The sequence below is a fragment of the Apis laboriosa genome, unplaced genomic scaffold (genome assembly GCF_014066325.1).
Source record: "Apis laboriosa isolate Shangri-la unplaced genomic scaffold, ASM1406632v1 scaffold4_cov146, whole genome shotgun sequence".
Classification (NCBI taxonomy): Eukaryota; Metazoa; Arthropoda; class Insecta; order Hymenoptera; family Apidae; genus Apis; species Apis laboriosa.
The window spans coordinates 6,153,095-6,166,554 of NW_025223501.1; the positions used below are offsets into that span (position 1 = coordinate 6,153,095).

At 41.7% G+C, this 13,460-nt stretch overlaps 1 protein-coding gene across 9 annotated transcripts in view; it reads left to right on the top strand.

Moving 5' to 3' along the window:
- Positions 1–13,460, top strand: part of LOC122717026 (cell wall protein IFF6) — a 45,658-nt gene that overhangs the window by 27,986 nt on the left and 4,212 nt on the right. For 3 of the 9 annotated variants that reach the window (XM_043940679.1, XM_043940678.1, XM_043940680.1), the window contains 3 exons: positions 11,677–11,871; positions 12,479–12,748; positions 12,868–13,448. In XM_043940679.1, the coding sequence (XP_043796614.1) occupies positions 11,677–11,871; positions 12,479–12,748; positions 12,868–13,448 (1,046 nt within the window). Of the gene's footprint in view, positions 1–6,851; positions 7,624–8,417; positions 9,360–10,381; positions 10,526–11,676; positions 11,872–12,478; positions 12,749–12,867; positions 13,449–13,460 lie in introns of those variants that run through there. The other 6 variants (XM_043940683.1, XM_043940684.1, XM_043940685.1 and 3 more) reach the window with 6 other exon arrangements.

The window sequence follows — 13,460 nt, forward strand, 5'->3', positions numbered from 1 at the left end:
GTGTGTGTGTGTGTGTGTGTGTGTGTGGCGTTCGTCGTACGAGGAAGAGAAAAAAGGCGGGAAAACGCGTTCGAGTGTAATTTTTTGGACGGATTCGACGGTCGGATTCCCTGCCCTCGGGAGGGGAGGGGGGGGGGAAGAAAAATGGAAGATGGTTATCGGTAACGGAACGCGGAAGAAAGATCGCGGAGGAGATGAGAGGAAAAACGAAGGCGTTGCTTAATTGGTCGCGATTGTCTCGGCGCGACGGAGTGGACGATGAAGGAAGGAGGAAGTTTCTTTACCTGCCCAACCTTTCAACTGCTCTTCCGCCCCGCTCTTCCCACGCGAATCGCGTACGCGCCTCGCTCCGCCGATTCGTCGTTCACCACACGTTTTCATTGCATCCTCGCGCCCTTTTCTCTCCTCGTCGAATCTCAACGGATGAAAAAAGCGAAGAGATCATCCATCGTTCGGTAACGAGAATGGATCGAGATCATTCCCCCAAATGTACCTTTCTCGACGAGTCGAGATAATCGCCCTGGAAATTGTTCGATCGGAGAAAACGAGCTGTGGTGGCTTGGATGCGATCCGTGTCGCGGGAGAAGTTGGTCGTCGTCGTCGTCGTCGTCGTCGTCGTCCTATTTTTGGAAAAGCCTCGATCATCGGACCCGACCATCGTCGTGGTGGGGTGGCGCTCCCGACGACCATGGACCACCAGCCGCGCCATTTATGGGCGCGCCCGCCTTTCGTCACTTTGTCGAATCCCGCCTTCTTCCAACCCCGAAAATTAAAAAATGTATGTGTATATATATATATATATATATCGATTCGCCGTTCGAATTACGATTCTTCTCCGTTGTGTGCACGTTGTGTCCATTGATCGGTGTCGAATCATCCGGGTACAGGAGCAGCCAGCTTCCCCGAGAAGAAGGGGTTCCTGGTCGTTGGCCGCTTTTTATTCTGGCGGGCATAAAAGACGCGGAGTTTGCTCGGTTTTCAGGTCGCCGCTAACAGGTTTGGGTGTGGTGACCGGGGAACGGATAAGCCTGCCCCTTTTCTCCGGCCACGTTAAACGACCTACCTTCGATTATCGTTAACTCGATTACGAGAGCAATGAGTTTCCTTCCTTTTATTTATTTACTTCTTTCTTTACGCGTTTTCTCTCTTCTTTCACTCCCACCTTTTCGCGTCTCCTCGCCCGTTTATCCTATCTCTTTTCTTCTCTTTTTCGATCGAGAAGCAGGAAGAGTCCTTGTCGTCGTCGTTCATCGTCGATCATCGGTCGTCGATCGTCGGTTGTTGGTCGTCGATCATCGATCGTTGGTCGTCGATCGTCGGTTGTCGATCGTCGATCGTCGATCGTCGATCGTTGGTCATCGATCATCGATTGTCGATCATTGGTCATCGATCATCGATCATTGATCGTCGATCATCGATCGTCGGTCGTTGGTCGTCGATCATCGATCGTTGGTCGTTGGTCGTCGATCATCGATCGTTGGTCGTCGATCGTCGGTTGTCGATCGTCGATCGTTGGTCATCGATCATCGATCGTCGATCATTGGTCATCGATCGTCGATCATCGATCGTTGGTCATCGATCATCGATCGTCGATCATTGGTCATCGATCATCGATCATTGATCGTCGATCGTCGGTTGTCGATCGTCGATCGTTGGTCATCGATCATCGATCGTTGGTCGTCAATCATCGGTCGTCGATCGTCGATCATCGGTCGTCGATCGTCGATCATCGGTCGTTGATCGTCGGTCGTTGATCGTCAGTCGTTGATTTTCAGTCGTCGATCGTTGGTCGTCGATCATCGATCGTTGATCGTCAGTCGTCGATTTTCAATCGTCGATTTTCAGTCGTCGATCGTCGGTTATCGATCGTCGGTCGTTGGTCATTGGTTGTTGGTCGTTGGTTGGATTAGCGAAGAATCGACGAACCTTGGAACGAGTGGAACCGGTTTTCAACCGGATGACGAGGACATTGCTACGCGAAATGACACCTGGCTACGGCGATAACAGCTACCGATATATAAATGTATATAAATATATATATATTTATATATATATCGTGGATGGCCTCGGGTAATTCGTTCTCTTCTCGATTCGAGTTATATAGGTTCGACGACCAGAGTACGGCGTGTCGCGCAACTTTCGTCAAACTTCCCCTTTACATCATCGCGTACAACGCTCCGCTCCTTCCGGTGTCGAGCGGCGGCATTCACCTCGATCTGGACGCGGTGCGCACGGTTTCACTTTTTGCCAGAGAAATCTCTCCTCTTATACGCCGTCGAATATACATATATATATATATATATATATTTCTCATGACAATGAATCATCAAGTCGTTTCACGTGATCATGAACAGTCGAATTGGATAAATTCGATATCGTAACAATTTAAGGAGTTGTTACTCAGTTTGTTTGAATCGATGTCTTTATTTCGTCCTCGATCGGTCTCCTGAAACGTGGAAGCATCTTTAAAGTGGAAATTGTCGGAACGAATTTTTGAAAACCAGTTTTGACGCTGGCGTACCGTTATTGCACCTTTTCCATAAACTTCGCGTAACTTTTTTCTTGTCTGAACAGCATTCTTACCTTTTCGGTAATAAAAACGGTGAAATATGTTGAAAATGCTTCTTTTGATCTTGCATCTTTGTTATCGCGCGCGAGAAACACAATCAAACGAATTTTTCTTATAAATAAATCGTGAAACTGTCAAAATATATGACGACACGGTTTGAAGTGAAATTGGCTGGATAAACGTTCGACTAGCGACACTCGTGCGAGAAAACGAAATTACTTTCCGAGCGAGCCAATAATTTCTACTCTAGAATGAAGTTGGCTGGATAAACGTTCGAGTAGCGACACTCGTGTGAAAAAACGAAACTATTTCCCGAACAATACATGCTCGTGGAAGAAGCACGATATCTCGAAATGCTTAACAACAATTGGAAGATTTATCGTTAATTGGATGGGCGTGAATCGATCAACAGCTTTCGAAAACTAGTTTTCCGTCTACCGAAGCAGGGATGCGTCGATGAATAACAACAGGTTGCCGCATTATCGGAATAATATAGAACCGAGCGATAATGACAGTCGATGAAAACTACGATGGATCGACGCCCCTATCCATCCATGATTCGTACGACAACGATATCATCGTCCGATCTGTGTTCCGGCTAATTTATAGCTTGAAAAACTCGATCGAATATTTTCCAATTTTCGTAAATTAATTGCTCGTAAAAAAATATTTTCTTTCGTCAACGATGTTCTATTATCGAAGTATCGCGAGTTAATTCTCGATTCAAATTTGCCAATGTTGCAGACGTAACATTGATATTTGTCTAGAAAGTTTTCAAAAATCGGTGATTTTCGTTCGTGATGGGGAAAATTTAATAGAATTTAATTAAGAAAATTTAATTTAATCGAAGTTACTTGAATAATTTATCGAAGCGTAATAAATAATGCGAAAATCGTAACAGCTACGAATAAACGTTGTTCGACGTGTTTTAACAAGTAATTGTTCAAAATAGGTATATTCGAAATTTTTAATTAATTACTTTTTGAACGACTCGATGAAGCTGGACTCTATGGAGCGACCAGCTTGATGTCACCAGCTGTTCTCGCCGCGCTCCTATGCGCGCGTCACGCTATACCACATAATCGGTTCCATTCCTTTCACCGTTGCGACTACGGCGTAGAACAGGTTGGAAGGCATAGACGCGCGAGACAAGGAATCGTTCTGGTTCGCGGAATAACCGCGAGTAAGTCGCATCGTCACGATCCAGATCCATTCGCGGATCATTACACCGGATGATCCGGTAGAATAGTCGTGGCATCCATCCATCTATCCCCGCGCTTTTCTTTCTTCTCTCTCTCTCTCTTTTTCTCTCCATGCGTTCATTCCCCTCCTTCGAATATTATATACGAACGTTATATACGATAAGATATTGGATGAAAGAAAAAAGAAAAAGGAAAAGGAAAATGATAAAAAATTCTTATTGATTCGATTTTCGAAAGCGGAGTACGGTTCACTTTCGATAAGAGCGTTATCACGGAACGCGAAAGCGCAACGACCCGTTACCCATTGTGTAAACCGAGCGTCGATCGAGAACGACCGACCGACCGACCGACCGACCGACTCGATCGCGGACGACTTTCACGCTTCTTCCAACAAACGGGCCGACACGATTATTTCTGGCCCCCACGATCGTTCCACTTTTGCCCTACGCCACCGCCCGTAAACCTCTTCGCTGGCGAAATACGTTTCGGAACTCGGTCGGTATTATTATTACCCTACCTTGTTTACCGATTCGCGCGAAACGGTTATACTCTACTTTATTCCACTTTCGACTCTACGGGTACTAGCCCGTACCGTGCGAAGGTGGCCTTTCCGTTTTTTTTTCGCTCAACTTTATCGGTTTTATTGCGATTCGTATCGTATATCGCGTTATCGTATAAATAACACAGAAATAATTATCTTATTCACTTTATTCATTCGATTAAATTGATGAATTGTCTTTTTGAATTTTTTTCATTTATCGGCTATTTTTTTTTTCTTTTCTTCTCTCTCTATCCCTCTTTTCTGTACGAATCAAGCATGTTTGAATTTAACAGCCATCATTGTCGCATTTATAACCGTGTCATAAATTCCTTCGTATTCATCGAGCGTTTGTGAAAAATCGATAAATCGGCAGGAATAGAATTTGGTATTAGTTTCGATTTCGACGCGAAGATTTGTCGATTATCGAATATCATCGAAACCCGAGGATTCACAGGTGTACACGGGAATATGAGATTATTAAAAAAAAAAAAAAAGAAAAGAAACTCTAATGTAACGGTTTTTTATTACGTTTTAATTGAAACGATAAAAGAGATAAAACAGATATGCGAAAGCCTCCGAGCGTGGAAATAACCAGTTTGCCGATAATCGTAATTAATCGAGTATAATTAATTGCTATTTGATATAACTTTTTTTTTTTCTTCTTTCTTTTTATAACAGTCATAAATATTAATGTATCGATTAGGAAATTTGAAAGAAAGAGTAAACGCGCTCATATATGAGCGTATATATAAAAGCGTATATATTCATTATAATGTTTATAGGATGAAATAAATTTCTATTCAATTTCTTTCGAAGAACATTGTGCGTCTTCCAATTTTTATCATTGTATTGTCGAAGAATAGAAGTTCTTTTTCTTCTTTTTTTTTTTTTTTCCCCACTGATACATACATATCACAGATCCATGAAATTGGGACGTATCGTATTGGGAATACCTTTGGACCGTGTTCTTTCAGAGGGGATATTCGCTCTCGCGAACAAAAACATTCGCTCGACCACTTTGCATTCTATTATCGTCGACCGAACTTTTATTCATAGCGCATATTCTTGGCCAACCTCGTCGATCCAACGATTTCATCCGGTAATCTCTTTAATAGTATCAAATCGTGACGTAAATCGTACGTACGACGAAACAAAAGGATCGTTATTATTATTATTATTATTATTTTTTTTCAATCTTTAAACTCTCTTTCAAATTTTATCTTCGAAACCATATATATACAAATTATACCAAAGAGAGATTTCCAATCGCAACGTTTTCGAACCTAGTTCGTAGCGGGAAGAATCAAAAGGAAGAAAAAGGAGAATCGAGAATCGAGACCAAGGTCGAGACCCACGAAATCGAGATATTCGCGCGTCGTCGAGCAAAACTTTCCCTTTCGAGTAAACGAACGCGATCGCGAATCGAATAGTAAAAATTACGATCTCTGGTCGATCGTGGACGAGGGAGGAAGAGAGAGAGAGAGAGAGAGAGAGAGAGAGAGAGAGAGAGAGAGAGATAAGAGTCACAGCGCACGCGCTTTTCACCGACGACGATTCATCCGTTATTTCGCGTAGAGGATCGGTGGTAACGCAGGTTGAATAAGTTCAAAGTATACCGTATATACGCGTGCTTGTAAAATGACTCATCGTCGCCTCGAGGATTGCACAAACGCAAAACACGGTACGCAGGTGTATCCTGTGGTGCATCTACCTCGTCAAACAGATCTCCATTGTTTCTTCGACGATCCCAAAACAGTTCGTTTCAAGATCCTCGCTCAATCGAACGTCTACCTTTTCTTCTTTTTCTCCTTCTTCTCCTTCTCTCTCTCTCTCTCTCTCTCTCTCTCTCTCTTCGTCGCGATATTAACGCTTGGTCGATTTTTCGCTATATAACTTAAAAATAGGAAGAATGAAAAAAAAAGGAAGGATACGAGCAAGGAACAGTAAGCACATATTTATTACGACGAAATAGAGGCGAGCATCTAAGATGGTGGGCAAGAAGCCGAGAAAGAAAGTAACTTTCAGATTCGAAAAGAGAAACTACTTTTTGAACGCGGTTCAACGCGGATCTAACATCGGTGAGGCGATTCGCTAGTACGCAAATAGACTTCCAAGAAGCGAGTCTCGTCGCGAGAACGACGTGTAGAAGGTCGCAATATTTCTTAAAAAAAAAAAAAAAAAAAAAAAATCGGTTCTACGTGCACAAGTAACACGATTTTATCAAAAGTGTATCACCGATACGTTTACGTCGTCCTTATTTCGAAGTCGAAGCGTCGCAACGTGGAAATTATAATCGTGCCACGAATGTTGTTTACGTGTATACACGTGAAACAAAAGGAATCGTAAATTTTTCTTTCTCGCAAATACCCATTAATGGGATATAAAAAAATACTACTGTTCGAATCTTAAATCGCTACGTAAACAAGTACGCGAGATAATCGGTTTTACGTTCCCACGTCACGCAAGTAAAACGCNTTTTTTTTTTTTTTTTTTTTTTTTTTCTCCTCTCCTCCATAGATAAAATAGAGAATAGGCGAAGGCGAGCGAATATACGTATATATATACGCGATACTTTGAAGAGAGGGGCGATAATAAAAGTTGGGCCAGGTCAAGATCCACTTTGTCGAGACGGAAGAGGCGACCGATCCTCCTTTCTCCCGTTTCCGCCTACGCGGTGATGACACGACGAGAAGACGATTTTGCACGGTTGAAAAAGTGTCGACTAAATATGGCCCGACTTAGTCGTCCGTCACTCGGGCCAACTCTGGCCTACGCGTATTAAGTATTATTCCGATTTATTTATTTGCCAGATACGTAGTCTTTTTACCAATTTATCTCTTCTATTTTAAATGCCATCGATAAATATTACGCGATTCCTAGATCGAAAAAACTGGGGAAGAAACACGGTGTGTGCGTGTGTGCATCGTTTCTTAAAATCTATAGAACGAGGATCGCGGGATTTCTTCTAAACGCGTTCGTATCATTCGACGAGTTCGACGAACGGAAGAAAGTTCGGTACGAGAAAAGTGGAGTGGATCGTTTTTGATCGAACGAGAGTGGAGCGGATATAATCTGACGGGGGAAAGGGAAGGACGCGTTTCTAGATTAAATCGAAAAAGGGCAGGTGGAGTAATCCGATGACCTTGACGAAAATAACTTCCAAGGTCGGATATCCAAGCGCGAGAGAAAAACATGATTACGCGCGCTTCCGTTTACGTGACCGTTTTGTTCACGTTGCCGTGGATCCTCCGAATTTTCGGAAACCTCGGGATCAGGAGCAAATTCTTCGCCGATCTGATCAAAACTGGCAGGTAAGATATTTTTCGGACGGCGTTAGAAATTCGTTTCTATATCTCGATTCGAACGGGGAAGGGAGAGAGAAGAAGGAGAAAAAAAGGCTATATATTTTGTATTTAAGAACGCGCGTAATTGGAACGAAACTGTGTAAAACACGATGGTGGTGGTATAACTGCGTCGTTCGAGCACGCTTCTAACAATAAGTAAGAGGTTTCGCGCGGCCCCCACCACATTCCCTCTCTCTATCTCTCTCTTTCTCCGTTCGCTTTTGTTATTTTTATTCTCGAGGGATCATTGGTTCGTTCCTCGGTCGTTTCACCGGTGGCGTGGACACGATTCGTGTGCCGTTCTTCCGATATTCTTTGTCCCTTGTCATCCACTTTCTCTTTCTTTTTCGCGCCGGCTGGCTGGCCGACTAGCTGGCTGGCAGCTAGCCAACGGACAAATTCGACGCTTCTTCCGGGAGGAGAGGGGAGGGAAGAGAGAACTATTATCCATCCCGCCTCACCACGTGGAATCACTGAATCAAAATTATCTTCTATCGCTCTGCTTTCTTCTTAACCGTGAAACTTTTATTTCGGAACTAAAATTTCAAACGAATCTTCCTTTTCCTCTCGAGAACTCGAATCGAAAACAAATATTGGAAATATTCGAAGAAGCGGTTAACAGGTTAAGATCGATCGATCGAATCGTCATTGCTTGCCTCATCGACCGTTCCATTTAGAAGCAGCCGATGACGCGACTCATTATAATTACGATGCTACGCCTCGAGCCTCAGTCTCTCTCGCGCTCTTCTCCTCGCCCGTTGCGCAAAATCGTTGGAACATCGATTCGGTTGATTCGTGTCCTCGAGCGCCGATTCGCCCTTCCTTTCTCCACGATAATTCGTACGCGACATGTGAAAAGATATCGAGTCGTCAATAAAATTGGAAAATTGGATATTTATCCGTCGAAAAGAAATCGCGTATTTTCCACTTCTTTCCACGAATAAAAGAAATTTTTTTCACTTCATCGTTTGTAAATGATTTGTTGGTTCGTTGGATCGTAATTTCTTTCTTTCTTTTTTTCTTCCTTTTTTCTTTTTGTCGTTTTAAGGGAGCATATCTTCGCATCGTTATCACGCAAAACTTAATTATTTAAAACGTTATTTTCATCTCGTCACAAACGCGACGACAATATTAATGTACGAATATACTTTCTTTAATTACATTCACCGTTGAATTTACAATACGTAGAATCATAAACGAGCATTCGTATATGTATATATATATATACACCTTGCATATAGAAAACAGGAAACAGAAATTGCATAACCTTGTAATTCAATTTCTTAAATAATCGTAAAAAAAATTACGAAATATGTTTAAGAACGTTAAAACGAAGTATCGAAACGTAAATTATTCGTTTTTTTTTAGTATTCGTAACGTATATTTTCGTTTATCCCTGTTACAAGAGGAGGGGGAAATTAGGTTCGAAATCATTGGGTAATTGGCATCGGTGGATGGTGAACCAGGACACGATCGAGGGAATCGGTACTCGGTTAAATGTGAACGCGTTACGTAAAATGTTTAATTATAAATACGGTCGGCGGTGAGATGATCGTTGCCCGTTACGCAAAAGGCACTATACACTGTTGACATTGTCGTTCCCTCGCCTCGATTCGCGGCCTTAAAAACCCGGAAACGGATTTATCTAATCACCGCGAACGAGGTAGAAGTTGGAAAGGACTATTCTACACCGGAGAGCGTTGGTATCTTATCTCTTAAATAAACTCTTAAATAAATAAATTTTTCACCGTGTGTACGACTCCCATTTTTTATATTCGAGGGATTTAAGAATCGAAAATATCGCCATTTCGGCTCGTTTCTTTCCGAGGCAATTGGCGCAATAGAGATCAGCCTACCTTTCATTTTAACTTTGGGCCTTCGATTAAGGATAATTTAGGTTCCCTTCGAAAATCAGAAAATTTAAAGGAGAAAAAAGAAATATACGCGATAAAATCGATACATCCGTTTCCACGGATCCACTGGAATCTCGGCAATTGTAGCTATGCTTACGAAACGTTTCGATACTAAGATTTAAGGCTGTGTTCGAGTTATGTACGAGTAAAAAAACATTTATACGCATTTCACTCGAAAGTATTATTCGAAACGCGTACGGAACACGAGATATTCGATCGAGATCGAATACTCGATTTTTCTGAATCGATTATTGAGAGAAAGAGAGAGAGAGAGAAATCGGTGGATTTTCAGCGGGAGATTTTAATTCGATCTCAAATATGGCCAGAGCCTGCTCGAGATATTTGCGACGAACGTGACGGAATTGCTCTTACGACCAAAGCGAATCACGATCGATTGGCTTTCGATCGCTCGAAGCGGTTGTTCTCGAAAAGTTACTTCATCGTTACCTAAGAACTTTATACCATCGAATAACGGATCACGATGTTACGTCACGATGTTCCTCTTAAATTTCTCGTAAATATCTCTGCCTCGTGAATTTTTTTTTTTTTCTTTTTGCTCAGGACGATTACATCGCGACACAATTTTAAAAAAAAAGATAAGAATCGCCTTCCTTTTACTTTTATTTATCGCGTAGAAAAAAAAACATAGAAACGATTAGGGCGTAATAAAACAAGGAAGAAGAAGAAGAAGAAGAAGAAGAAGAAGGAAGAAGCGAACGAATCCACGGTCGATCGGTTAATGATCTTTATATAGCGTGGAGAAAGAACAGCAGTCTCGGGTATTTTATCGTTAAAGTTCCCCCTGATGGGGATCTAAAGAGAATCGTCGATACGTTGTTACACAGGGTTGCATTCCACGGCAATTCTCCACCGATCGTTTTCTCCTTGCCTTTTTTTTTTTTTACGCGGCCAGTGTGAGAAACGCGTAAACTAGGAGCGAACGCACGGAACGAAAGGTAAATCGTTCTGGTTCGCCTCGGTTTTTACCGTAAAAGATCGATTCGCGTTCCAAGGATTTTTTTTTTTTTTTCTTTTTTCTTTTCTCTTTTTTCTCTCCACGATAAACGTTTATATGGCCACGGCGGATTCGCCCGATAGCTGTATCGAAATTCGTTCTCTCGAACCATAGATTCGAATCGTAGGTTCAAAGTGGAAATTTTTCTTCCTTCCAACTTCCTGTTCGAAAGCGACAGAATTTTTTTTCCAAATTTTCCAAAAGTTCAAGCGAGAAAATTTCCACGATATTTTTTTCTAGTCCTCGAACAATTGATTGTGTATGAATTTTGTATCCAAGAATTAAATCGATATAATTTATTAAATCGTAGAATATTATTTGTGTCATTAGTTTTAGAAATTTTAGTTTCTATAAATAATTTCTTTTGGAATTAATTTATTTTTTTTTTTTTAATTTTCTAGATCAATATTATTAAGGGATTTTTTTGGAATTTAATTTTTCGGAATTAATTATCGAAATTATATTAAATCTCTAAATTTTTAATTTATCCTCTACGTTTAATATTTTTCGTAAGAATATTAATTGAATCGAATTCCATTCGATTTAATCGAACGTGAATCTTTATAAGATTAATTTTGATTAATTTAAATTTTGATATTCATTTTAATTCATTCATTTTATATTTATTTTTTTATATATAATTATTCGAGTCTGTGGAATTTTACCTCGGATCTCGTTACGATGAACCACTATCTACTTATTTAATAATAATTTCCGTTCCATCGGTTTCCAACTTATTTTTTATTTTTATTTTTTTTTTTTCCACGAGCATTAAACCGAGGAATAACTTCGGTCCAATTTGTTTCCGTTAAAACCACCGCGAACGAGGTTTTATTTCCTGTTGACCGTGGAAACGGAAGCGGTTTATTTATTCCTAGATAAAAAATCCTTTAACCAAATCCTTCGAATATTTTCGATGTAACGTTGTATCATATAAACATCGATCCATCCATCATTTCTTTTCTTTCTTTCGAAAAAAAAAACTCCTCGTAAAAATAAACGTAAACACGCGCAACGATATATTTATTTACTCGCAATGGGGAACACGTGCTAGAATGGAATCTTGAAACGTGGTACGAAAATTGTGTGCAGGTCGGCCTTGCAGACGTTGCACAAAGTGTCGAGCAAGGCGCGCGAGCAAAACTACTTCCTAGGTGGGCTGTCGCACGACTGGGTCAGTTACTATGAGCAACGAATCGAGAGCGATCGCTCGTGTCTCAACGAGTGGCATGCTATGGACAACTTGGAATCTCGAAGACCACCGTCGCCGGACAGCGTACGCACCAAGTAAGCCCTTACATCTGCGATGCCCGAAATTTAACACTTTTCGAGTAGACGAATAAACTTATTTTCACAATTTATCGCTCGAAACTTATTTAATTATAATAATCGGAAATAATGTCGAGATCATTATAAAACGAAAAACGGATCGACTATAATAGCTACGAAGAAATTATTTATTTAAACATTTCAATAAGTAATTTTATATATATAATAACTTAAATAGTTATATATATAATAACTTAAACTAACCTTATATATATATATATATTTTACTAATTTTATTTTCTGGTTTTTATTCCCTTTCTTTTATATATATATATGACAAAAAAGATAAGAGTCTTGCGGTTAAGCGACACGTGTCCACTTTTTTTCTCTTCTCTCTCGCTATTCGTAAACACGTTCGATAGACATCGGGAAGATAGGCCCGGCGAGCGGAAACGGAGAACAGCTGGATTTCGATGGGAATTTAACTTGGTCGTTTGCCAAACACGGCGATTCGTCCACACGCTTATACACTTGCAAATAGAATAAACAAGGATAGAATAGTTTCGGACAGCGCGTCCAAATTATTCTCCAAATTAATCGTTACACGTCGTTTGTTGCACGGCAGACCCAGAGAAAGGGACGAGACCGAGCGGGTGATCCGTTCGACGTTGAAGGAGATCATGATGTCCGTGGATCTCGACGAGGTCACTTCCAAGTACATTCGAGGTCGCCTCGAAGAGGACCTCGACATGGATCTCGGGGAGTTTAAACCGTTCATCGATCAGGAGATGCTCACCATTCTGGGCCAGATGGACGCCCCGACCGAGATATTCGACCACGTTTACCTAGGGAGCGAGTGGAACGCGAGCAACTTGGAGGAGCTCCAGAAGAACGGGTAAGTTCTTCGTTCCCTCCCCCCCTTCCCCCTCCCGTTTTACCCATTTTATTATTATTATTATAATATCGAAAAGAAAGAAAAGAAAAGAAAACTGGTGGATGGATTGTTCCCTCCAGGGTGAGGCACATATTGAACGTGACACGGGAGATCGACAATTTTTTCCCCGGGATGTTCACGTATTTGAACGTACGCGTGTACGACGACGAGAAGACGGATCTTCTGAAGCACTGGGACGACACGTTCAAATACATCACGAAGGCGAAGAAGGAGGGGTCGAAGGTGTTGGTCCATTGCAAGATGGGGGTGTCAAGGTCGGCCTCAGTCGTGATCGCGTACGCGATGAAAGCGTACAATTGGGATTTTTCCCAGGCGTGGAAACACGTGAAGGAGAAGCGGAACTGCATCAAACCGAACAACAGTTTTCTCCTTCAATTGGAGACGTATCAGGGTATATTGGACGCGATGAAGAACAAGGAGAAGCTTCAGAGATCCAAGTCGGACACGAACTTGAAATCGCCCACGTCGCCCAAGGACGGTGGATCCTTGAAGAAGGAGGAGAAGTCCGGGAATACGGACGACGACGACGACGACGGGTTACGGGGAGCCGAATTCTCGGGTTCCGAGTTGAAGAAGACCGGGCAAAGGCCGAAGAGTTGGTCGCCGAACGTGAAAATTTCCGAGACCATGCTGCCCTCTGGTGCGTTGTCCT